At 42.9% G+C, this 26,281-nt stretch overlaps 1 protein-coding gene across 12 annotated transcripts in view; it reads left to right on the forward strand.

The window, feature by feature from the left end:
* Window positions 1–26,281, forward strand: part of acot7 (acyl-CoA thioesterase 7) — a 73,928-nt gene that overhangs the window by 34,312 nt on the left and 13,335 nt on the right. For 6 of the 12 annotated variants that reach the window (XM_036988072.2, XM_036988070.2, XM_036988073.2 and 3 more), the window contains 6 exons: window positions 2,038–2,129; window positions 2,234–2,348; window positions 3,101–3,115; window positions 3,364–3,450; window positions 9,918–10,034; window positions 18,005–18,189. In XM_036988072.2, the coding sequence (XP_036843967.1) occupies window positions 2,038–2,129; window positions 2,234–2,348; window positions 3,101–3,115; window positions 3,364–3,450; window positions 9,918–10,034; window positions 18,005–18,189 (611 nt within the window). The remainder of the gene's footprint in view (window positions 1–2,037; window positions 2,130–2,233; window positions 2,349–3,100; window positions 3,116–3,363; window positions 3,451–9,917; window positions 10,035–18,004; window positions 18,190–26,281) is intronic. The other 6 variants (XM_036988074.2, XM_036988071.2, XM_090184374.1 and 3 more) reach the window with 1 other exon arrangement.

Raw genomic sequence — 26,281 nt, forward strand, 5'->3', positions numbered from 1 at the left:
TTCACAATGCCATCGATAAAATGCAATTGAGTTCATTGTCTGTAGCTTATGCCTGCCCATACCATAACCTCACCGCCACCATGGGGCACACAACATCTGTCATCTGCCCGGGACAGTTGAAACCTGGATTTATCCGTGAAGAGCACACTTCTACAGCGTGCCAGTGGCCATCGAAGGTCTGTTACGTCTGTTACGAGTCTGTTACGATGCCAAACTGTAGTCAGGTCAAGACCCCGATGAGGACGAAGAGCACGCAGATGAGCTTACCTGAGACGGTTTCTTACAGTTTGTGCAGAAATTCTTTGTTTGCGCAAACCCACAGTTTCATCAGCTGTCCGGGTCGCTGGTTGGTATCAGACGATCCTGCAGGTGAAGAAACCGGATGTGGAGGTCCTGGGCTGGTGTGGTTACACGTGGTCTATGGTTGTAAGGCTGATAACATAAAATTCTCTGGCAACAGCTCTGGTGGAAATTTCTGCAGTCAGCATGCCAATTGCACACTCCCTCAAAACTTGAGACATCTGTGGCACTGTGTTGTGTGACAAAACTGCACATTTTAGAGTGGCCTTTTATTCTCCCCAGCACAAGGTGCACCTGTGTAATGATCATGCTCTTTAATTAGCTTTTTGATATGCCACACCTGTCAGGTGGATGGATTATCTTGGCAAATGAGAAATGCTCACTAACAGGGATGTAAACAAATTTGTGCACAACATTTGAGAGAGAAATACGCTTTATGTGCGTATGGAAAATTTCAGGGATCTTTTATTTCAGCTCGTGAAACATGGGACCTTTACATGTTGCGTATATATTTTTATTCAGTATATAAGATGATGGGAATTAGTAGAACATCATTTGTTTCAGTGTGATGTAGTGCACAATATGCAGCACAGTTCATATCTATGCTGTCTATATCTGGACAGATCACATATGACATCACTATGCAATTGGGAGGTCGTCATGACAACAGTCTGGGTGATAATAATGAAGCCTCCCTGTATGTCAATGTACCCTTGCTTCTGCTAAGACGTCCTGTTTTTTATTGCACAGGAGTTCACGTGCCCCTGATAACGCAGTAAGGATAATGATCAACTTCATGGGTAAAGCGCTTTTCAAACGTTACGCTCAAAGTGCTACATATGAAGGTAATCAATAATGATGTTAATAACCCAAAAGACATTCTGCTCTTCTGTTGCACTCTGCATATGTGTTCCCTGATCGGATTGAATTCCGACCTGAGTTAATTAGGTTGCATGGCCAGGAGCGATGTAATATGAAGAGTGGGTTTTCTTGATCTTTGCATACCTCACCTACACTTTCCTCTGTGCATCCGTTGTGTACAACAAAAAGTCACCCCCCCCCCCCCCCCCACACACACACACACACACACACAAAAACACGCTCGCAGTTAGTCAGCGAAGAACTGAAAATACCTCATCAAGAAGGAGCTGATATCGCCATGACAACGCCACTGCCTGACGACAGGAAGCGGTGCAATTTGATACCTGAATATTTTTGTGTCGAGACACTTGAGAGATCGACGCACTTAACTTTCTCATTCATTTCTCGCTGGTTTCATTTCAACCAATGGGATTTGGGGACCCTGGCTGTGCAGGTCACATAGGGTTTGGTCATACTTGGGATGAAACAAGGTTTCTGCAAAGTCTCATAGATTTCCTCTGTTCATGTTTTGAAAGAAGACAAGTGTTGTCTCACTTTCAGCAAATGCCACATTTGTTTACTCTGCAAAAATACCCGGAAAGGGAAGGAAACTGACATTCAGCCAAAGAATTTACAAAGGTTGCTGTAGTGGGCCTCTCGAGTGGCGCAGCGCTCTAAGGCACTACATCACAGTGCTGCGGCATCACTACAGCCTGGGTTTCAATCTTTCTTGGCAGATTTGAGTCTTATTGTTGATATTGTGTTTGATAATGTCAAATTGCTGATTGCACCTTTCAGTCGCTGCAGATGTTTGAAGAACTGGGGGGGGGGGGCATGAAATGCTATGTCATAGTAAACTCATGTTCACTTTCACAGGGGCTACGAAGATGACCAACCGGGCTGCGCTCTGGTATGTCCCCTTCTCTCTGGAAGACGTGGACAATGTCACGGAGGTGCCTCCCATCAAGGTGGGTCAATGCACAGAGAAGGATGAAGTTGACCCTAGACACGGATCTATGGTTAGTTCAGCATTTCCCTCACATGATGGTTACCGTGCACGTGTCCCTTCTAGTATGCCAGCCCGGGGCAGGAGGAGGAGGGGAAGAAGCGCTACGAAGCTCAGAAGATGGAGAGACTAGAGACGAAGGAGAGGAACGGAGAGCTGCTCATACCTGTGTCTGCCCCGGGTAAACACCACTTACCCCTATTGCTGACCTCTGACCTCTAGGACTTATGGGATTTATCTCCTCCATACGATCTAAACCCTAAGGGTTGGATAGAGGACACGTTTGCCATAATGGCAAAGATAGAATTAGATAGAGGGCACACACCCTATGTCTAAATCGGAGCAGTAGTGTAGATATCACCCATTAGAAGCAAGTATGTTTAGCCTTGGGGTTAAAAGCTTTGGGTTAGTAAAAAGGGACTCATGCGAAGGTTGCTGGTTTGAATCACCAAGCCCACTGGGTGAAAATCTGTGCATGTGTCCTTGAGCAAGGCACTTAGCTCTAATTGCGCCTGTAAGTTGCTCTAGATAAGAGAATCTGGTCAATGACAAAAATGTAAAATTGCTGTGTTTGAGAACCGTGTTTGAATTCCCTCTAGTTGTAAACTAAATGAATGTAAAAGGGTGATGGCTCAGTTGGTTTGGCCATGGTGCTTCTGCCTTTCTCGTCACAAAGTAGTTACCAGTTGTATTTGATGTAGGCGCCGGAAAGTATACATTTTTATCACATAAATCACTCTTACCCTAGTAAATCAGTAAAGATCAGTTGAAGTGCCAGCTTAAACCGAAGTAGTACAAAGTATGGTATAATTTCGATAGTGTGTGTATTACTGGTGAACAGCTGATCTGACAGTAAAATAGTGGGTAAAATAGCATGTTGTTTTTCTTTCTCCATCTAATTTTGATTTTCCTGGTTCGTTTGACCTGCTGCAGACAGAACAACAAAAGGTACGTCGGTATGGATTTTTAAAAGACTAAAGACTGCATGCATGTCAGCACAGAGATATTGGGATGGATGGATGGAATTGTTCCATCCTTGAACGCTTCGCAAAGTATTCCTGGTTATTCCCTGATTTATTTGAGTAATACCGAGGCCATTTAACTGTCTCAATACTTATATTTCAACCCTGTTTTTTTCTGTCTGTGTGTGCGTGTGTGTGTGTGTGTGTGTGTGTGTGTGTGTGTGTGTGTTGCAGAGCCCTATACGGTCGGCTTTAGCCAGTCCAGTCTGATCCATCTGGTGGGGCCTTCAGACTGCACGCTGCATGGCTTCGTACACGGAGGTGAGTAAATCCGCTCGATCACTTCTCGTGTGTGTGTGTGTCATTCAACAGATTTTGAAATGGTTTGTACATTCCGGATAGAGAGTAAGGAAGGGAGAGACAGAGAGGCAGCAGCATCCAGCCAGGAGGTCTTATGTAATCACGACAGTGCTAGCATCCTCAGCAGCGTTCTCTGCATAGCGTCCTTAATGAGCCACTCCATGTGAGCGAGGAGGGAAGCATGAAAAGGGCACAAACTGCATTCTAAATGGCCACCGCCGCTTGTTCCTCATTTGCCTCTTAATTGGACACATTCCTCAGTGGGTCCAAATTAAAAAGTCAGACATTTCACATCAGCCTCTTAACTGTGTCTTCCCCCTCTCTCTGCCCCCCACGTCTCTGTACTCTCTCTCTCTCTCCTCTCTCTGCTGTTATGTATCATTTCCTTTCTTCCCTTGTCTCTCTTTCTCTCTCCTCCTTTTTGTTTATTTCTTCGTTCCCTCTGTAGCGAAATGTAATATTGTCGCACAACAACAACATTGACCTGACACATTATCACTGTGTCACGTTCACGATCAGTCAGACCTTTTCAAATCTGCTGCTGCTTAAAGAGATTGAAACTTCAAAGGACTGCAAGTGAATGCAGGTTTTTTTGTTGTTTTGCCCAGTATCTGTAAAATCTGATATTCAACACCATCTCCGGCCATCTGTAGAAGGTAAACACAGAACTTTTCCCGTGCGCTGATCTGTATTTCTCTCCGATGGCCATTCTTCTGGTAATGAGCACATCACAGATGAGGAGCAACAAGGTTCCCAGGCCGCCAGTTATCGATCGCTCATCATACACAGCTAAAGTCCTCGTGGGCCATTTTACCCCTCTCGCTCTCTCCCTCCCTCCCTCTTTTCATATAATGAAGGTTTTCTCTTTCATCGTATCTCTGGCAGGATTTCCATGCTAGACAGGCCGGGGATGGTCCTATGGAGTGTTGTTGGGAATACCAATAAGCTTGCCTGCAGGGTTGAATAGTACAGTGGTTGAAGCCAATGCCTGATGCAGGGTTTTAAAGTTAGTACTGTGCTAGGAGAGCCTTGGAATGCAGTGTGTGTGTGTGTGTGTGTGTGTGTGTGTGTGTGTGTGTGTGTGTGTGTGTGTGTGTGTGTGTGTGTGTGTGTGTGTGTGTGTGTGTGTGTGTGTGTGTGTGTGTGTGTGTGTGTGTGTGTGTGTGTGTGTGTGTGTGTGTGTGTGTGTGTGTGTGTGTGTGTGTGTGTGTGTGTGTGTGTGTGTGTGTGTGTGTGTGTGTGTGTGAGTGAGTGAGTGAGTGTGTGTATGTATGTGTAGGACTGTACGTGTGTGTGTATGTTTTTGTCTGAAGAATCTTGTTGCTTTCTGAACAAAATAAACTATTGAAACACAGTATTTAAGTTAACTATCTAAAAAAATATATATATATTTTGATTGCGCAGCATCTTTAATGACTGATTTCTAATGACTCAGGAGCTGCGTCCAGGGCAGATGAATCACCATTGATTTCAGTGAAAGTGAATAGATGGATGGGAGCACAAAGCTCTCAGGCAGTGAGAGGGGGGCCTAAGGGGTCCATCCATGACAGAGTGGAGTCTGGACTTCAGAAGTCCTTCAAACTAGGCCAGCCCAGGGAGCCGTGACTGTGTCTCCCCCTCACAGCCAAACTGGATGTCACAGCCACAGTTTACATGGTCAAGGACAAGTGCCTCATCAAAAGGTTTTTCTGGGTAGGCGGACACCGCCCCTAGACCTAGATGCTGATCTTAGATCAGCTAATGGATTAAGTTAGGAATTGGGTAGGGGAAGCTGATCCTGTGCTTAAGAACAACTTCCATCTGCAGTGCATAGCCTGGACTCTCCACACTAGAGTGCTGCTGAATTCCCTTTCTCTGTTTCGCCAAAGTGTGTATCCATTCACTCCCAACCTCAGAGGTTTAAAAGAGATGGACTGGTGTAAATAAGGTGAACATTTCTTCTCTAGCCCATGTTCAGACCAATCCAATGTTCCTTGAGGGCTAACTCAGCTGGTGTGAGGAAAGAAAGAGGATATCGCTCCCTGGCAACCATCATTCATTCTCACTCACTCACTCACTCACTCACTCACTCTCGCTCTCGCTCTCACTAGCTCTCTCCTTGTGTTGTTAGGAAGCTTTCCACGTGTTTCCATGGAAACAGCTGTTGACTGCAACAGGCTTTGAGATCATGACAGTGATTAAACAATAGACAGATGAAAAAACATGAGTGATTCAAAGGTTTTGTCGTTTAATTTCAGAATTGTTTGGCATGTTGGAGCATTCATCAATCAGATGTAGTCCTGCCGTCTAACGGGGCCATGGTGTGTGTGTGTGTGTGTGTGTGTGTGTGTGTGTGTATATATATATTTGTGTGGGTGTGTGTGCTTATCAATCAATTCAATTCATTTCTGCTTCAATTCAAGCTGATACTGAAACTAACAAAACACATTGACCTGCCGCATCACCAACATGACGGGTGCACACACACACACACACACACTGTCATTTACTGTAAGTGTTAATCAACTTAACACCAGCCTTGGCTTGCTTGAGTGCTAAAGTCAGTCTGTCTGTTATAAAAGTGTCTCTTAAATTTTCAGAACGTAAATAAACCAATAGTATATATGTATATGTTTGTTGGTCAAATCACTGTTAACACATCTATCCAAGCGTTGTTTGTCCCTCCTTTTTACTCTCCTTATCCCACTGAAACTTTGAAGCCATTTCTAGTATCGTGACACTGTTTCCTGCCAGCCCTTGATCAGCCGAAGCAATTTTTATGGTAACCATGACAGCGCCCACTTGCTATTTGTAGAATACAGCACCCACTTGTTATCTGTGCCCAGTGGGAAGTTGTTTATGCAGGAAACAGCTGCAAACTCTAAAACAGAAGACAAATATACATAAAATATGTGGCTTTTCAGGACCTCGGGAGCTACTTGCGAAAACATTAACGGGACCTGTTTCTATGGTAACACCTCATTAGGAGGCAGGTTGAGCCATTTGATTATAGCACTCGCTGCGGAGAGAACGAGAAACACAGAGAGAGAGAAAGAGTGAGAGAGAGATTTTATTTACCCCCGTCCGTAGGGGAGTGCTGTGTTTTTTTTTTTTTATAACTAAGCATCCTGGGGAGGCCATGAATGTGGGCACGGCTGATGGGAGACGAGCGAGCACCTTGGCGCTGCCCAGATCTCCCTTTGTTATCCTAAAGCCTGGGTTTCAACTCAGAGTATGCTATTCTGTTCTTCTGAAACAGACTACATTTTCTTCAAATCATGTTTCTTTAGACCTGTCTAAAATAAATAATGGATTCATTGTGAAGGTGCAGGCTATATGGATTTATTAGACTTTTTTAAAATGTAGATGTTCCAAAGGTCTACATCAGTGGCTTGTAGGCTATGTGTAGAAGCCAGGAGATGCTAAATGTGTTTATGTTAATTAATGGTGTCAATTACCGTGAGACCGGCAGTTATTTGCTTGACAATCACCAGCTGACAAAATTTTGTGACCTCCACAGCCCTAGTCGGGGGTCAATCCAAAGAGAGGCCAGTCGTATCTCAACAAGCTCCGTCCCCCTTCTCGTCTGTTGCCATATTTTGAAATATACAGTCGAGACACTGACCTCTTACACATTCCCTCCCTTGAGCAAGGCAGTTAACCCCCAACAACAACTGCTTGCCGGGCGCCGATGACGTGGACATCGATTAAGCCAGCCCCTGCACCTCTCTGATTCAAAGGGGTTGGGTTAAATGCGGAAGACATATTTCGGTTGTATGCAATCACTTGTGCAACTGACTAGGTATCCCCCTTTCCTTTCCCTTTTCATTGTAGATGGGTTTTCTCTCCATTTGAAAGATATTTCCTGTCGGTTGGTTTGGAGAGGAGGTATAAACTCATGATGTGTCTCCAGGCGCAGGGCTTTTTCAAGCTAAACGATGGGAGGTGCTAGTGTTAGCCATTAGCATTAGTGATAACATAGTGTTAGCCATTAGCATTAGTGATAACATAATATAGTGTTAGCACATTAGATATATTTCGGCGTAGGAAGAAATACCAGGGAATAACAAACACCATGACATTAAACTGTCATATACAGCGTATAATCCCATTTGCAGCATCTCTCGACTCCAACAGATTTGACTTCGCCATTTTGAATTCCTTGATAACACTGTCATTTCCAGGACTGTAACATTCTAATAAATGTTGAATAAAGGCAGAGAGAGACTTCATTGCCTAAAGCCAAAGGCACCAATGCATGTAGGAAAATAAACAGTGCGTATTTTGAGAGAAAAACACTAAGTTTGTTCTGGTTTATATCCAGTTCTGTTTACATTCAGTTCTGATTAATGGCTCGCAAGAGGGTCTCTAGGAAGTGGTAGCAGTGAGCAGCAGCAGCAGGGCGGCTGCATGCACAGACACGATTTCCGACAGCTCCTGAATATATGCTAGTGGCATTTCCCTAGACTCTGAAAATTCAATCCGAGGTGAGATCCCATCAATTTTCACATGGGGCTGAGAGGGGGAAAAAAAACAATGCAGTGTCTCATGATGCTTCATCACACACACGGCCATTGACAATGAGCCTACACCGATGGATAATAACTTCCCCTGTCCACACACTGAGAGCACGCTGGCTGCTGTCACATTTTTAGATGCACAACCACATCAAATGGGAGAAACAAGGGAAATAAGGAAGCTGGGCAGGGAATTTTTTTTTCCAGAGGGCAGCTTCCTGCAGTCTTCCATTGTGAAGATGAGGGAGGTGAGAACGTAAAGGATGCGATTGCCTCCCCTGTAAATGGCCTTCCACATACTGTCTGTTTTTACGGCATGTATTGAGGCCCCTTCTTAGTCAGGTCTCCCTTGATAAAGATGTCCTTCCTCAATGGGACTTCCTGGTTCAATAAAGGTTAAATATAATTGAAAAAATGGGTTACTTTTACACCTGTATGCCATCAAACCTATTCCAGAGCCATAGCACTGGTCTAGTATACAGTTTGGAGGTAGCCGTGTTGCCTATAGGCTCAACACTTGCAACATTCATCTTTTTTTACCATTCCAAAACGACCATTAAGCCCCATTCATGACTATCTACAGTATGTCTGTGCAACGTGCAACCTCATGCAGGCAAGTTAAAGCACACTGCAGCACGTCAGCAGGCTGCTAGTATCAGTAGTATCAACCTCATAAAATGAGTTCTCTCAGCTTTAACATACCCACGCCTCAAAGTTGTAGCATAGATCATAGTGAGCAAAAACGTATCTTTGTATTTTTGCTGAACTTATAGCTCTCTTTGATCTCCAGCACCTGCTCAAAGCCACTGGATGTGTGCATGTTTCTATCTTATGGCTACTATCCTAGAACCCCGTGCTTACGTTTCCTCAGCAAGAGAAGCATTGAGAGTGACGGGCATTCATGTCTGGTACTGTATTACATAAGCAATCTCAAATGTGGCTTTGCATCTTTCCCAGCACTTAAGATGCTACCAGCATAATGACTACATTTGGCCTCGTCTAAATGTCTGGTACTTCGCAGAGAAAATGAGCTGTGCCGTCTCACTACGTAATAAATTCTGATTGCAAGATACAATCTTGAAGTTCTGATCGTTGTAATTAGGTCTTCATCAGAACTGTGTGTGTGTGTCTGTGTGTTTGTGGGTATGCGTGTCTAGGTCTGTGCATCAGTAGGTGTGAATAGGCAATTTATTGTCATAGAGCTCTCTGGCACAGGGGGAACGAATCAAGGGTTCTGCAGCGTTTACTATCTTCCTGTCAGCGCTGACACCTCTGGTCGGCATCAATCTCTGGCTGTGGCCATGAAGGGCATGATTGGACAGTCTGCCAGCCCTCATACATCACATCCTGTCTCCACACAGGAAATCCATCCCCCTTCCCCTTATCTCGGTGCACTCTCAGCCGACAGCAATCTGGCATCATCATCAGCGATGGATGTACAGTACAACCCCTCCTAACTCTCTATTTTGCTGTACATCTCTCTCTTTCTCTATCGCTCTCTCTCTTTTTCACTTTCTCTCTCTCTTTTTCACTTTCTCTCTCGCTCTCTCTGTCTATGCAACCGAGATGCGCACCACTGATTTTGAGGCTCCAAATCGATATCAGAGATCATGCATTTGATTAGAATGGACTGAAACAAATGCAGTTGTTCCATTTTCTTACTAGGCCCAATGCCAGTCTTCCATTTTGACATTCCTAGTGCCTCCTCTTCATGAGCTAATTGTCAATACATTGTGAAAAAGGGGGGAAAAGTGATTAAATAGTCTGAAAAATAGACTGCAAAGTAGGTCATGTTCTTATGGCCCTGAAACTGATCAATGCCGAATATGAAAGACAGAATACTTTTATTGATATACTGTGGGGGAAATTATATTATAGGAAAGATTTGATTTAATGACAACATAGGAGTCACATGCTATCTGGTCTCCCCAGGTGTGACAATGAAACTGATGGACGAGGTGGCCGGAATCGTGGCGGCCCGACACTGCAAGACCAACATAGTCACCGCCTCTGTGGATGCCATCAACTTCCATCGCAAGATCATGAAAGGTATGGAAATAGTAAACGGACTGTTGTCCGTACGGGTGTCCCTCAGATCTTAGTCCTTGGTCCCCTCCGATTTACTACAAGCAATGTAGAACAAAATGTGTCAATACTAAATAATATACAGTACATACTGCATAATTACAGGTAATTCACTTGATTGGAGATTTACTTACAGCTTTATATTAAATATATTTGATTTATTCACACGTTTGCTAGCATGACTGCTGTGGTGCAACGGTACAGTACGTCCCAGCTACTTTCATGGCGCTCCTTCTAGTGTAGGCTAACCTGCTAACTGATGATTAACAGCTTCAGAACACACCATTACCTGAGAATGTGTCAAATCCAACTGCCTTCATTTTTCAACCTTCGACAAGCAGCGTGTTGCATGTGGATTAGCTAACCTGTGTCACATTTGAGCTTATCAATACCAGCCACTTTTGTTTTTTACCTTATTTTCCATTTACATTATTCCTGGCTAGGCTAATATTGCCTATTTCTCTAGTGCGAGGATATAAATCATTGATGGCGATCCATTACTTCCTGTTTCCTTACCTGGATGTCAATACAGTGAATAATTTATTCTCTGCTAGAGCCATTCCATGACACCGTTGACCCATATGCCATGTCACAGTCTTGGCTCAACAGCAATTACCCATCTGAAACTCCAGACCTGCCTTAGTCTATCTGTGTGATGTGAACTTGACAGAGCTTTTACAATTTGTGAATCTTTAATAAACCGTGTTTAACTTGAAACCTATAAAACCATCACCGGTGTTATCATTCCAGGGTTTATTTGGTTGTTTAGTTGTACAGGCTCATGCTTTTAGAGATGGGTTTTGTTCTCAACAAAAGTTTCTTCATCATGTACAGTGGGGCAAAAAAGTATTTAGTCAGCCACCAATTGTGCAAGTTTTCCCTCTTAAAAAGATGAGAGAGGCCTGTAATTTTCATCATAGGTACACTTAAACTATGACAGACAAAAGAGAAAAAAAAGAGAGAAAAAAATTCCAGAAAATCACATTGTAGGATTTTGAATGAATTTATTTGCAAATTATGGTGGAAAATAAGTATTTGGTCACCTACAAACAAGCAAGATTTATGGCTCTCACAGACCTGTAACTTCTTCTTTAAGAGGCTCCTCTATCCTCCACTCGTTACCTGTATTAATGGCACCTGTTTGAACTTGTTATCAGTATAAAAGACACCTGTCCACAACCTCAAACAGTCACACTCCAAACTCCACTATGGCCAAGACCAAAGGGCTGTCAAATGACACCAGAAACAAAATTGTAGACCTGCACCAGGCTGGGAAGACTGAATCTGTAATAGGTAAGCAGCTTGGTTTGAAGAAATCAACTGTAGGAGCAATTATTAGGAAATGGAAGACATACAAGACCACTGATAATCTCCCTCGATCTGGGGCTCCACGCAAGATCTCACCCCGTGGGGTCAAAATTATCACAAGAACGGTGAGCAAAAATCCCAGAACCACACAGGGGGACCTAGTGAATGACCTGCAGAGAGCTGGGACCAAAGTAACAAAGCCTACCATTAGTAACACACTATGCCGCCAGGGACTCAAATCCTGCAGTGCCAGACGTGTCCCCCTGCTTAAGCCAGTACATGTCCAGGCCCGTCTGAAGTTTGCTAGAGAGCATTTGGATGATCCAGAAGAAGATTGGGAGAATGTCAAATGGTCAGATGAAACCAAAATATAACTTTTTTGTAAAAACTCAACTCGTCGTGTTTGGAGGACAAAGAATGCTGAGTTGCATCCAAAGAACACCATACCCACTGTGAAGCATGGGGGTGGAAACATCATGCTTTGGGGCTGTTTTTCTGCAAAGGGACCAGGACGACTGATCCGTGTAAAGGAAAAAATGAATAGGGCCATGTATCATGAGATTTTGAGTGAAAACCTCCTTCCATCAGCAAGGGCATTGAAAATGAAACGTGGCTGGGTCTTTCAGCATGACAATGATCCCAAACACACCGCCTGGGCAACGAAGGAGTGGCTTCGTAAGAAGCGTTTCAAGGTCCTGGAGTGGCCTAGCCAGTCTCCAGATCTCAACCCCATAGAAAATCTTTGGAGGGAGTTGAAAGTCCATGTTGCCCAGCAACAGCCCCAAAACATCACTGCTCTAGAGGAGATCTGCATGGAGGAATGGGCCAAAATACCAGCAACAGTGTGTGAAAACCTTGTGAAGACTTACAGAAAACGTTTGACCTCTGTCATTGCCAACAAAGGGTATATAACAAAGTATTGAGATAAACTTTTGTTATTGACCAAATACTTATTTTCCCCCATAATTTGCAAATAAATTCATAAAAAATCCTACAATGTAATTTTCTGCATTTTTCCCCCTCCTTTTGTCTGTCATAGTTGAAGTGTACCTATGATGAAAATTACAGGCCTCTCTCATCTTTTTAAGTGGGAGAACTTGCACAATTGGTGGCTGACTAAATACTTTTTTGCCCCACTGTATCTCATGGAAGCCATGTTACTTGATGAGGTGCATTTGATGAGAGGCGGCAGGTGGTTAGAGCGTTGGGCCAGTAACCGGAAGGTTGCTTGGATCGAATCCCCGAGCTGACAAGGTAAAAATCTGTCATTCTGCCCCTGAACAAGGAAGTTCACCCACTGTTCCCCAGTAGGCTGTCATTGTAAATAAGAATTTGTTCTTAACTGACTTGCCTAGTAAAATAAATACCATTTTGATTTCATGGATGGAAGGAGCTGACAGTTGGTTATGTGGTAAGTACTAGCCCTTAGAAGCCAAGCAATTGTCTGAATTTCTTGCCAAGATTTGGAAAACCGTAGCCGTTAGAGGCTGAGCAATGAGCACTAAAGTTGTTGTGTTATGACATGATCCAGATACACAGTGCTGTATTTATTCCAGTAATGCCAGTGTTATGGTTGTCATCCAGCACGGTGTTCCCATCCCACCATGTAGGGATCAGTAGGAGACCACCATAGAGGTATGTGGTCTGTTAGCATTAAGAGAGTGTAGTCGATAATGGTGCCTCTCTGCATCTCATCCATCAAGAGTGGACAGGCCCACTTAGACCTCTCAGATAGACACCTCAGACAAAAACGCAATCAATACTGTCACTGACTCAGCTGCCTTGGCAGCATCTTGCGTAAACCAATGCGTTCGGGCCGTGTGATCGCTGTTGAATAAACGCACCGGTGAATACACACACAGGATGCAACCGTTTGTCTTTTTAGAGAACATTGACAATACGGGAGAGTCAAACAGGATGCTAGTGCATCAGGAATATGTTGTGGTTCAGCACAGAATGCTGGTCATCTCTTCAACCTGTCAACCCACACAAGGTAGGGGGGGGGTGTTTCCGCTTATCGGCGATGGAAAAAGACTGTATAAACCGGTATGCTTTGAAAGCGGCAGCTTTCAGCTGATTGGTCTATGAGTTGTGGGTGGTCCCACCAATGTCTAACACATGTTCCCTTGGCCTACTCTCTGCACCCACACAATTAATGATGTGTTTATACAGGACTTTGACTTATGGTGTACAATGTTTTTGGTCTGAAAAACAGCACTTGAACTCCGTTGCAAAAACACCCTAATACTCAAATGTTTGTAGCAGGAATGACCTTGTATTTTTTACTATGTCAGTGTCAAGGCTGTGAATATATATGTGTTACTTGCGATGTATGCGTTACCTGCTCATTTTGAAATGCAATGAGCAGTATATAGGGCGTATGACACCTGAAGATTTTATGTGAATATTCCCTTGACACGTGGGGGCATGCAGGCTTACCTTCCTAGCAGGAGATGGGAGATGGGTGAGAGTAAGTGACTTGTTCTCTACGTAGTCAGTTTCCTGGTCTGATGTATCCCATCTGGCAGTCCGTTTTGCGGCTGTAGAGGAGTTTGAGGCAGCGGTTCAATTTGTTTCTCTGCACCTCATCCATCACCCTGAATGTGTCGGGGAGAGAGAGAGAGAGAGAGACAGAGAGAGAGAGAGAGAGATAGAGAGAGAGGCCGCATAGGGAAGACAGATCAAATTCAATAAGGTAAATGGTGGATTTAAAGATCACTCTCACTACCATGTATCACATGGTTTGACTGAGCCCTTAATGTGCCCCCCCAGTTGCCTTTTCACCTCATTTAACACCTGATATATGTAACAAAAGGCTAATCTCAATAGGTAGTCCAGGTAAATCATGACATCACAAGTGGGGGGAGGGGCCTTTCCTGTTTTGTTCTCTATTGCTCCTCTATTGTTCCTCAAGCAAGGGGGGGGCGATGACATCAGGGATTCCCATCAGACCATCTCCCTGAATGCCTTACTCCTGGTTTGCAGTTGTGTCTAAAAAACACTATTTTGCTTATTTATTTTTTTTACCCTTTTGTTTGTGTACTTTACTGTATTCATACTTGGGATATTGCTTTTCAACAGTAAAAGTTTGAAAATCGCTGGAGGAAGTCTTTAAACAAGTAGCAGTGCACTCTTCCACACAGCGCCGAGACTCCAACCTACTTTTCCCTGTAAATGGAAACTAATGGTTTAATCCCATAAGAGTCTAAATCCTGTCTAAACCGGGACTGGGGGTACTACTAAGCTAAACTCAGCAAAAAAAGAAACGTCCCCTTTTCAGGGCCCTGTCTTTCAAAGATAATTCGTAAAAATCCAAATAACTTCACAGATCTTCATTGTAAAGGGTTTTAACACTGTTTCCCATGGTTGTTCAATGAACCATTAACAATTAATGAACCAGTGGAGCAGTCGTTAAGACACTAACAGCTTACAGACGGTAGACAATTAAGATCATAGTTATGAAAACTTAGGACACTAAAGAGGCCTTTCTACTGACTCTGAAAAACACCAAAAGAAAGATGCCCAGGGTCCCTGCTCATCTGCGTAAATGTGCCTTAGGCATGCTGCAAGGAGGCATGAGGACTGCAGATGTGGCCAGGGCAATAAATTGCAATGTCCGCACTGTGAGATGCCTAAGACAGCGCTACAGGGAGACAGGACGGACAGCTGATCGTCCTCGCAGTGGCAGACCACATCTAACAACATCTGCACAGGGTCGGTACATCAGAACATCATACCTGCGGGACAGGTACAGGATGGCAACAATAATTGCCCGAGTTACACCAGGAACGCACAATCCCTCCATCAGTGCTCAGACTTTCCGCAATAGGCTGAGAGAGGCTGGACTAAGGGCTTGTAGGCCTGTTGTAAGGCAGGTCCTCACCAGACATCCATCATCATCGGACTGAGCTTGTTGTCATTGCAAGCAATCTCAATGCTGTGCGTTACAGGGAAGACATCCTCCTCCCTCATGTGGTACCCTTCCTGCAGGCTCATCCTGACATGACCCTCCAGCATGACACTGCCACGAGCCATACTGCTCGTTCTGTGCATGATTTCCTGCAAGACAAGAATGTCAGTGTTCTGCCATGGCCAGCGCAGAGCCCGGATCTCAATCCTATTGAGCACGTCTGGGACCTGTTGAATCGGAGGGTGAGGGCTAGGGCCATTCCCTTCAGAAATGTACAGCAACTTACAGATGCCTTGGTGGAAGAGTGGGGTAACATCTCACAGCAAGAACAGGCAAATCTGGTGCAGTCCATGAGGAGGAGATGCACTGCAGTACTTAATGCAGCTGGTGGCTACACCAGATACTGACTGTTACTTTTGATTTTGACCCCCCCTTTGTTTAGGGACACATTATTAAATTTCTGTTAGTCACATGTCTGTGGAACTTGTTCAGTTTGTGTCTCAGTTGTTGAATCTTGTTATGTTCATACAAATATTTACACATGTTAAGTTTACTGAAAATAAACGCAGTTGACAGTGAGAGGACGTTTCTTTTTTTGATTTGTTTATATGGAATTGTTTTAAAAAGGTCGTACCAAGGATTATTTTGCTATTTGATTTAGAATTTTAACACCCCTTGAATTATAAAAAAATATATATTAAAAAGTATTTGATGTTATACAAGCGCATTGAATAACAAATTCACTACACGGAACAACAGATAGTCTCTCCCAAAAAAATCGAAAGGAAGTTTGTTCTGAAGTGTCTATCCTATATCTGAGCGATATAAGAAAGATCCGGAAACATTATTAGTATAGCTTTTTTTGTACATGTATTTAACCTCTTATTGTTGTTACTAAACAGTCTCCATATAAACTGCGATTCATTTTTTAGACTGGTACCGGGGGACCTTGAGACGAGTCTTGTGAGGCCTACAACCGACATGTACGTGTTCATGAGAGTTTCACCTTCACACATAGGGGTCATATTCGTGTTTAGGCTAAACTGTTTGGGCGCTACAGACAATTTTGTGAGGAGGCCGATTTTCGTGTTGTGTCATGGTCTGACAAACACCACTCTTAACTCTGTGACCTTTCACCCCAGATGCGGAACTGTTACGTCGGCGGATGCGGTGGATTGAGACGCAGATATCTCTAACTTTAAACAGAGAGATTTTGACGGGGGTGTTTTTATGACGCTAATTCGATTTCTGCAGGGGCGCGGACATTGATCTTAGGGGGTTGAAGGGTTTCATTGGGCTATTACTGGACTACTTTTGTGTTTGTCACACTGTTTTTGTACAGACTAGAATCAGGACCATTTGGAAGAACTAGGGTGAGTGTGTTTACCACTTGAGACCAGTACTAGACCCAAAGCAAAAACCATCAGAACTCGTGGTGCCGAGTTGAACCCCCCTGACTGTATAGACTGTATTTTCAGTAGTTCAGGCATTACAAGGAGAGGCATGTCTCGCAAGGCTGTATCTCTCATCTGGCCGAGTGTAATGGAAAAATAAAAGAGGTGAAATTGTGATGAGATCCAGAGTTGATAAGATCAAAGCGAGCAGACGTGAGAGGGAAACTTTGGATGACGAGTGTGTTTCCTGGCACGGTTGACGCACGTCTGTGCAAAGTCTCTGGTCTCAGTGCCAGCGGCAGATGTACTTTCTAGATAAACTGCCTGTTTGGCCTTTCAGGTCCACATTTTTTGTATGTTTTCCGTTCAGTTTTATTGTGAATGGGCCTAGGTTTTGCACATTTGATGAGTTATTTGGAATGCAGCCATGTTGCAGATGCATTGAAATGTTAATTAAAAAAGAATGACTTTGAACAATAAAAACTACATTTTTCTTCTTAATACACCATATAGTGGTCAACCAATAACGTTTTTTTTTTTTGTTTACAGCACAGACATATTCCGTGTCTATGTTCTCAACAAAGACCATTAGCAAAAACCAACCAGATGTAAATTCACACTTAGTTGTCGTCTTGTGCCGGAGGATATGCTGCTGTGAGCACTTTGTAGTTGTTAAACATGGTTGGCTGAGATAAAAGTGAACAAGGATGAAAAACAAATAAGTCTTAATTATTCCCTGGGTGGATGGAACATTAAAACATTTGAGTTGTTCAGTGCTTAGAAATAAAGATGTGTTCTTTCTTTTCATGAAACCTTTCACTCAGAGGCACAGGCAACAGATATTGTGTTGTACAAGTCATTGAATGACTTTGTAATAAACATGTGACGAAGCCAGTGTTGTTGTTTTTCGGTCTTGCAAAGCCAAATTCTAAACTGTTGCCTGGCATCTTGGAACCTTTGACTTGTAATTCCTGTGCCTACTCATAGTTTGACTTTAATCTCTCGCAAATCTGAACCGGAACACAGGTTCAGAGGTCTAATTCACTTCCAGAACCCCGTACTTTAGCCAACCCGGACTATTATTGTCACACCATTGGCAACATTTTACTTATAGTAATGCACAGCATGGCTTAAATTGCTGTAATACTGACACATCCTCTAGCCACGAGATGTCTCAACATCCCTTTGAAAATTGTCCACAAGGAGGTGGCGATTATTTATGTAGATATCACGTCAAATTTGCTATATGTGGTAATTGCTTGCTGCAGTATTCCTGTTATGTTATAGGGTCCATTGATGAAATGTTCCCTCTTCGTCCCCAGGCTGTGTGGTAACTGTCTCGGGGAGGGCGACATTCGCCAGTAACAAGTCTATGGAGATCGAGGTGTTTGTGGACGCCGATCCTCTGATAGAGGCTGAGAAGGGGAAGTATCGGGCCGTCACAGCCTTCTTCACCTACATCTCCCTGGACAAGCAGGGCAAGCCTCTATCCATCCCCCCTATGAAGGTACCGTATAAATATAATTCTTAGAAAAGTCAATTGACTCCAACCCCATTGCTTGGTGCCTACCATAGATATAGAATTATGTTCTAGGAATTATATTTCTATGGTAGACACCAAACAGCAGTGTTGGAGTCAATTCCGTTTGAAATTCAGTCTGTTCAGAAAGTAAATTGAAATGCAATTCATGAATTTCCAATGGGCTAAGATTGTGTTTGTGGGCAGCCAGGAGAATTTCAGCCCACAGCTGCAAACTGAATATGCATTGTCTTGTGTAAGTGACCAATTTAGTTGAGCACACTAATTGAAGACTTTCAGCCAACAAGTCCAGTGCCTGTATTCATAAAGCGTCTCTACAGTAGGACTACTGATCTAGGATCAAGTGCCCCCTATCCTTGTAATCGTATTCATTGTGATCTATAAGGTGAAACTGATCATAAATCAGCACTCCTGTTTGAGACGCTTAATGAATGGGCCCAGGAGAGTGTGGCAGTACATCTAAGGAGCTAAAAGGGTCATTCTTGAATTGCGGTAGCATTTGCGTCCCTCGCCTTTGCAACCATGAAAAACACTTTAAACCTGTTTGGGAAAGGCGTGCCGCAAGCGGGACACCTCAACAACATCGGTGAAACGGCAGAGCGCCAAATTCAAATTAAATTACTATAAATATTCAACTTTCATGAAATCACAAGTGCAATACATCAAAATAAAGCTTAACTTGTTGTTAATCCAGCTGCCATGTCAGATTTCAAAAAGGCTTTACGGCGAAAGCAAACAATGCGATTATCTGAGGACAGCGCCCAGCACACAAATGCATAACAAATCATTTTGTTGCGACACGAAAGTCAGAAATAGCGATATAATATATGCCTTACCTTTGAAGATCTTCTTCTGTTGGCACTCCAAAAGATCCCAGTTACATTACAAATGGTCCTTTTGTTCAATAATGTCCTTCTTTATATCCATAAAAACTCAGTTTAGCTGGCGCGCTTCAGTCAATAATCCACTCAGTTTCCCTCTATCAAAATACATACAAAATTAATCCTAAACGTTACTGATAAACTTTTCCAAACAAGTCAAACAACGTTTATAATCAAACCTTAGGTATCCTAATACGCAAATAAACAATACAATTTAAGACGGAGAATAGTATGTTCATTACCGGAGATAAATAAGAAAGAACGCGCTTTCCTCCACGCGTTTGGAAACACTACAGCTAAAATGGGAGCCACCTAGAAAAACTACAATTTCTGTAAACTGCCTGAAACTCTTTCTAAAGATTGTTGACATCTAGTGGATGCCCAGGGAACTGCAATTTGAGTGGAATTGGGCTTATAATTATAGTACTCTCCATTGAAAACAGTGGTAAGGAGAACATGTTTTGGGGGGGGATGGTTTGTCCTCGGGGTTTCGCCTGCTATATCAGTTCTGTTATACTCACAGACATAATTTTAACAGTTTTAGAAACTTTAGAGTGTTTTCAATCTAATTCCAATTATATGCATATCCTAGCATCTGGGCCTGAGTGACAGGCAGTTTACTTTGGGCACGCTTTTCATCTGGACGTGAAAATATTGCCCCCTATCCCAAATAGCTACACATCGTACATGTTTTTGTTTACATTGGTCTGTTTATCAATGATAAAACATACTGCAAGTCATTTATACAGCAACACTTTCTGTTTATGCATTGTTTAAAGCTAGAATCCTTAATTGGTGAAACGGCCACGTCAGTTTGGGATATTATACAACAACAAAGAAGTTACTGCAAACAACAAACACCGTTTTCTTCCCCTCTGACGTCACTGCAATAGAACAGCACAATATGGACTGCAATTTTTACCTCGATGCGTGACGCTCCCCACCTCTGCTTCGTCAACAAAACAATAACTACGGCCATGGGGCGGACTGTAGTGCTGTTTTCCCCTACTGCGGATTCCATCTTTAAAGTACTTAGAGTAAGCCAATTTGCTTGTCCCAGTAGTGACCCAGTAGAGTTGTATAGTGACATGTTTTGGGGGTTTTGAGATCTATTGAGATTTAGATATCTATTATTTGTTTATGATAGAAAGTAAACAAACTACTTGTATATATTGTATAGCTCATCAATAAAAAGGAAGACGCCTATTAAAATAACTTGTTTTTACAAATATCATATGTGTCCCGAAGTTTAATGTCATTGGTGTTAACGCCTTGAAAACGACAACGATTACAAAGATATACAAGGATCTTTAGCGTTCCCTCTAGTGGCAAATTGTTATTGGGGGAGGGGTCTATATTAAAGAAAAGTATTAGCTAATCACACCCTTTTAGTCTGTCATACATTTGAGAATTCTATTGATAATTTGATCAAAAGTGTCATTTGGTGTTACTCAATTTAAATGAAGGGAAATTACATTGTGAGCAAAATTATTAATCATATCACATTGGTCAGATGCTCGATTAAGTTCTGGGTCCATACGTGTTAAGAGAAGAGACAAAACGAGGATCGGAACCTGGAACGAAGAGCTCCACCCTCTCTCTTGGCAAGTTAGGGGCAGGCCAAATGTCCCCTCCCCTTCCGAAATGTAAAATATGCTAACACCTGGGAAACTGCTCATTATCACACACATCCTGTGGTATCATGACAGACCTACATTACCATTTATGTTTACGTAGTCTGTCCGTGAGAGATTGTCATTGATGTTACTACTCCTACTGGTGACACAATGGTGTCAAAATGGTAAAACATATTTCAAGTCATTAAGCTGCCATATTGGTTGATTTAGAATGGGAATATATACCCAAATACATTTAAATATTATTTTCTTGTTGAGAAAATTGAAGTTCATTTAAAAAAAAAATGTATGCCAATGCGCAAATGCCACTGCAATTCAAGAACGATGCAAAAGGCAGATGGAGTACATTGGTTTTTCCTGTGTTGTTTCTTTGAAACAAGGCTGGAATGGAAAATGTGCAAGATGAAAGGCTTGCAAGTTAGTTTTGATAAAAGCAAAGTGCGGAAATGAATTGATGTGGCGGTGTGTGTGATGCGTTTCTTAGAGCACTGTAGGTAATACAGAGCTTACCCCCCCCCACCCACACACACACACACACCTATCCGTAGCCACACTGCTCTGTGTCGTTCTCTGTCTTGCCTTTACTACCATGCCAAAGGGATTGTAATACCACCAGTATACACTCCACCCTTTTGGAAAGGAACACCATCTGTCCTTCACAGACTGCATCCCTAGCCTAGACACTTCCTAGCCACATCAGACAGACAGAACTGAACCCCCTCCCTTTAGTCTCCCTTCTCAGTAAGCACACATTTCCATTTCAGACAAACCTCTCTGGCTTTAGCATTGTCCTTTGTGCATTAATCAGCTAGGTTACCATTTTAGACGGTGTTTCAGATCCTGATCACAAGGCCTTTGTTTTCAGGGAGACCGACGAGTGACGTCGAACATGATTGTAATCTCTGGTGCACGATTGCTTTTAAAACGCTTTTAAAAACATCTATCTCTTTTAAGAATTAGGCCAAATGAGGCTGCCAGTGCTCCTGTGCTGAGTCATCACATTACTGGCAAAACAATAACAAACATAACATTGTAGATTTCAGTGGCCCATTATGTATATTCCTCATGATATACTAATAGGAATAAATCACTATCAGTCAATCAGTACTAACAAGGGAGATAACATCTTTGGGGATGAGGGGTCGTAATGAAGACTTTTGATGGCTTGGCCGAGCGCCCCAACGACGGACGGTGTACCCATCCGTACACCATTGATCTGAACATTTCTATTCCTAGCAATCCCACTGAGCCCCAGAGGCTGGCATCACGTGCAAGAGGAAACGTGTAACGTGTATCACTACAATCAACGCCACGGCTGATTTGAAATGAAATGTCAAAATAGAAATACATTACTAAATTCATATGGGTCATTTTTGGGGTTGATCTGCTATCTCCTGGAAGAAGGCGCTTTGTTTTCTAGGTCTTGGCTATCATAATGGATTTGGCACAATATAAGCTGAAAACCAAAAAATCATCAAACTCATGAAAAGACTAAATAAACGGACAGTTGGTGTGTGTGTGTGTTTGTGTGTGTGTGTGTGTGCGAATTCTGGCCTTTGTGTGTTCTTACTCAGGGCACTGAACCATGTGCAATTTGAGCAAAAAGAGTGGAGTTGACTCGGTACTGAAATAACATCACAACGCAGTGTTTCGATTGCCGTTCACTCAGGGTCTATAAAAAATAATATGAACATTGGCTGAACAAATGTCAACGTCTCCTTCTGTAATTGCACTTGTCACGTTGTGACCGATTACACATGTTCCAACACTATAAATAGCCCATCGACAGGCCTCCGCCTGACATTTTTTGGCTCCAGGTAATTTTTGCTCGCTCAAGTGAAAAATCTCTGCCATCTATTTTTAGCCTTTCCATTTTTAGCTCCGCAGGGAGGGGGGGAGTGTGTGTGTGTGTGTGTGGGGGGGGGGGGGGGGTAGTTGGGATTGGCTGCTAGTGTCTGTGGATAGGCGGAGGAGGGGAGCGGAGAGGGGGGAGAATCAGCCTCAGCATCAGTACCCTTGAACATGGCCACAGTAAGAAAATAGTGAAAATGAGTCAAAGTCCACTGACTGTGTGTCCCTGAAGTACGTTGTGTTTCCATGGAGCCAGGAGTGGTATGCCCATGTATTAGGCTCTCCTCTCTGTACAGATGGGAGGGACAGTAGATACTGGGCAAAGAGCAGACTGAACTCATTGGACAGACATCAACTTTTTTACATTTGATTTTTGCACCTCCAAGTATGATATGTTACGTTACAAATGCAATAATGGTCTGGTTACTTAAGACAGAAACAAAATGATGGTATATGCCCACCCATCCGACCCCCATCTAGCAATCCAAAGGTTACATGTTGGAGTCGCGTTGGGAACAACTGTAACATTTTAGCTAAACCTTCCCCTAACCCTTTTCCTTAACTTAATTCACCTAACCTGCTATGTAAATTATCCTAACCTTTGTTAATAGTTCTCCTAACCTTTTAAGTAAATTCTCCTAACTTTTGTCATTTGTTCAGCTAACTAAAAATGTACCTCCTAAGTAGCCTGGTTTCAGAAAAAGATGTATAATACTATAATACAAATGACAAGTTACTTCATCCAATTCGTATGATATTGTACGACCACTTTTTAATTCATGACGTGACCTAACGTCAAGTAATATATCATACTAAATGGAGGGAACTCATTTACATACCAAATCCTACAAATTTCCCTGAGGCCAGGTTGCAAAGAGATTAAGAAACATTTTGTGATGGAGAGAGAGAGAGCTGGAGGGCGAGAGAGAGAGAGAGATAGAGAGAAAGACGAGGAGAAAGAGGGAGGGAAAGATGGAGAGAGAGAGAAAGAGAAAGATGGAGAGAAAGAGAGAGATGGAGAGGGAGAGAATAAAGATAGAAAGAAAGATTGGGCGAGAGGAAGAGGAGGAGGAAAAGGAGAGAGTGACTTGACAGCCCTGGGTTTTTACTCCTCTTTCTGGCTCCCTCCATCCCTCCCTGCCTCCCTCCATCCCTCCCTGCCTCACTCCATCCCTCCCTGCCTCACTCCATCCCTCCCTGCCTCATTCCATCCCGCTACAGAGCTGGCATAGTCTCAGCTGGCCCCTTTGACATGAAAACAAGCAGGGTTGTCATGGCAACCTCCACTAGATCACATGAAGCAGCCTGCAATTATTTTTAGATGCCTCCCATTGAACATGATCATCAACCGGTTAATGGCTGTGCCCATGTCAGGATTGTACCTCAACAATGTTTTTGAAACAATAATTTTTTCAGGGTTAATAATATTCTCAAAGATATTTTCTACCCCGTCAAGTCCACTGATCAAAGGTAGTGAGAACAAGTCGACTTGTAAAATAGATCAATTTTGATGATGTGTGGATTGATGGCATATCATAGCGTATTAGATTCTAGAAGGGAGGGAATGGGGAATGAAAGTTGTTGGGATGAATCCCACCTCTGATTCGAATGAAAAGCCAACAGGGAGGATTTAGATTTTTCACTCAATGTGTTGTTTCATGTATTCCAGAAGCTTTTAATTGTGCAGCGTGACATCCATGCGAGGGTCGAAAGTCTGTATTTAGGTTTAGAGCTTTGCCACACGGTGTATTTGAAACTAAACACTATTTGGACTACAACAAATGCTAAGTTGAATAGTCTAAATGTCACCCTTTATCTCAAATAAACACACATACATACACACACACACACACAAAAACACTATCCTTATGGGGACCAAAACATTTATTCCCATTCAAAATCCTATTTTCCTTAGCCTTAACCTTAACCCTAACCCCTAAACCTACCCCTAACCATGAAACCTAAACATCACCCCCAATCCCTAACCCTAATTCTAATTGTAATCCTCACCCTAAACCTAACCCCTAAAATAGCCTTTTTCCTTGTTGGGCCTGGCGAAATATTCCCCACTTGTCCGAATTTTCCTTGTTTTACTATCCTTGTGAGGACTTCTGGTCCCCACACCTAAGACATCATCCAACCACATACCACTAGTGCAGATGGCTATTATTTTTCTCTCACTGGTTAGTTACTGTTTAGAGCCACTGTTCAGGCGAGGGTGGCATTTGGCATGTCACTGATGCCTGTGACTGCTCCAATAACAGGCCATGCCAACACAGCGGAGCCCTCTGGCATTTCTCTGGCACCCTCTGAGCTGGCCTCCCTCCACCCTGGGTGCCAAGTTTATGCCACCGCATCCATCACCACCCTCTCAGTCTGTCTACAGCCTTCTCCTGCCCTCCTTTTAGACAGCTAACAGACAACTGATCTGTAGGTCTCAGTACTGGGGCTGTGTCTGAAATGGCTCCCTTTTCAAGGTATGTTGTGCTGCTTTTGGCAGCCCAAACTCCAAAGGGTTATTTGCATATACAGTAAATCATTTTGAGCAGGTCCTGTTTTAGACTGCAGACGATTGTTCTGTGGGTTTGGGAGGTCATGGGAGTACTGGGACTGGTCTTGCATTTGAAATGGCACCCTATTCCCTATGTAGTGCACTACTTTTGGCCAGAGCTAACATTCCCTTTGTATCACAGGATCCCAGCTTGTACCTTTACTGCTTGCCAGATCCAATTACTTTTTATTTAAGCACTCACCCAAGATTGGGTGTTTTCAATTGGTTAATAGTTCATGACGAGTTGGCTGGAGTTGGCTGGTCACATGGTCATCATCTCAATTACTTTTTAGATGTACATTTATTTCATATAGCAGACACTCTTATCCAAGCACTTACCACCCCCATCTTGTACAGATGTCTTTAACAGCAAAGCAATTTTGCTGTAAATCTGTCTCTCTCTGCTCTCTCTTTTTCCCTCTCTCTCTCTCTCTCTCTCTCTCTCTGAGTGTCTATCCTTGAGTAACCTCAAGATAATGTTATATTATGCAGGACCCAGTCGCTCTCAGGCCAGTTACAAAGGCCTAATGCCAGAGGCTAATTGACCCATTATGGACGCAACAAACCACTTACAGTACAAGACCCCTTTTTGTCTCTGACACTACAGTAGCCTATATTAGTAGTATATATCTTGAAACCCAGCAACAGCAGGCACGTAATGGCTACCCATACAGGACTAGCCATTTCATATCATCGACATACAGTTGAAGTCAGAAGTTTACATACACTTAGGTTGGAATCATTAAAACTCATTTTTCAACCACTCCACAAATTTCTTGTTAACAAACTATAGTTTTGGCAAGTCGGTTAGGACATTTACTTTGTGCATGACACAATAATTCACTGTATCACAATTCCAGTGGGTCAGAAGTTTACATACACTAAGTTGACTGTGCCTTTAAACAACTTGGAAAATTCCAGAAAATTACGTCATGGCTTTAGAAGCTTCTAATAGGCTAATTGAAATCATTTGAGCCAATTGGAGGTGAACCTGTGGATGTATTTCATGGCCTACCTTCAAACTCAGTGCCTCTTTGCCTGACATCATATGAAAATCAAAAGAAATCCTCAGAGACCTCAGAATTTTTTTTTTAGACCTCCACAAGTCTGGTTAATCCTTGGGAGCAATTTCCAAATGC

The sequence above is a fragment of the Oncorhynchus mykiss genome, chromosome 9 (genome assembly GCF_057628025.1).
Source record: "Oncorhynchus mykiss isolate SJ-2025 chromosome 9, ASM5762802v1, whole genome shotgun sequence".
Taxonomy (NCBI): Eukaryota; Metazoa; Chordata; class Actinopteri; order Salmoniformes; family Salmonidae; genus Oncorhynchus; species Oncorhynchus mykiss.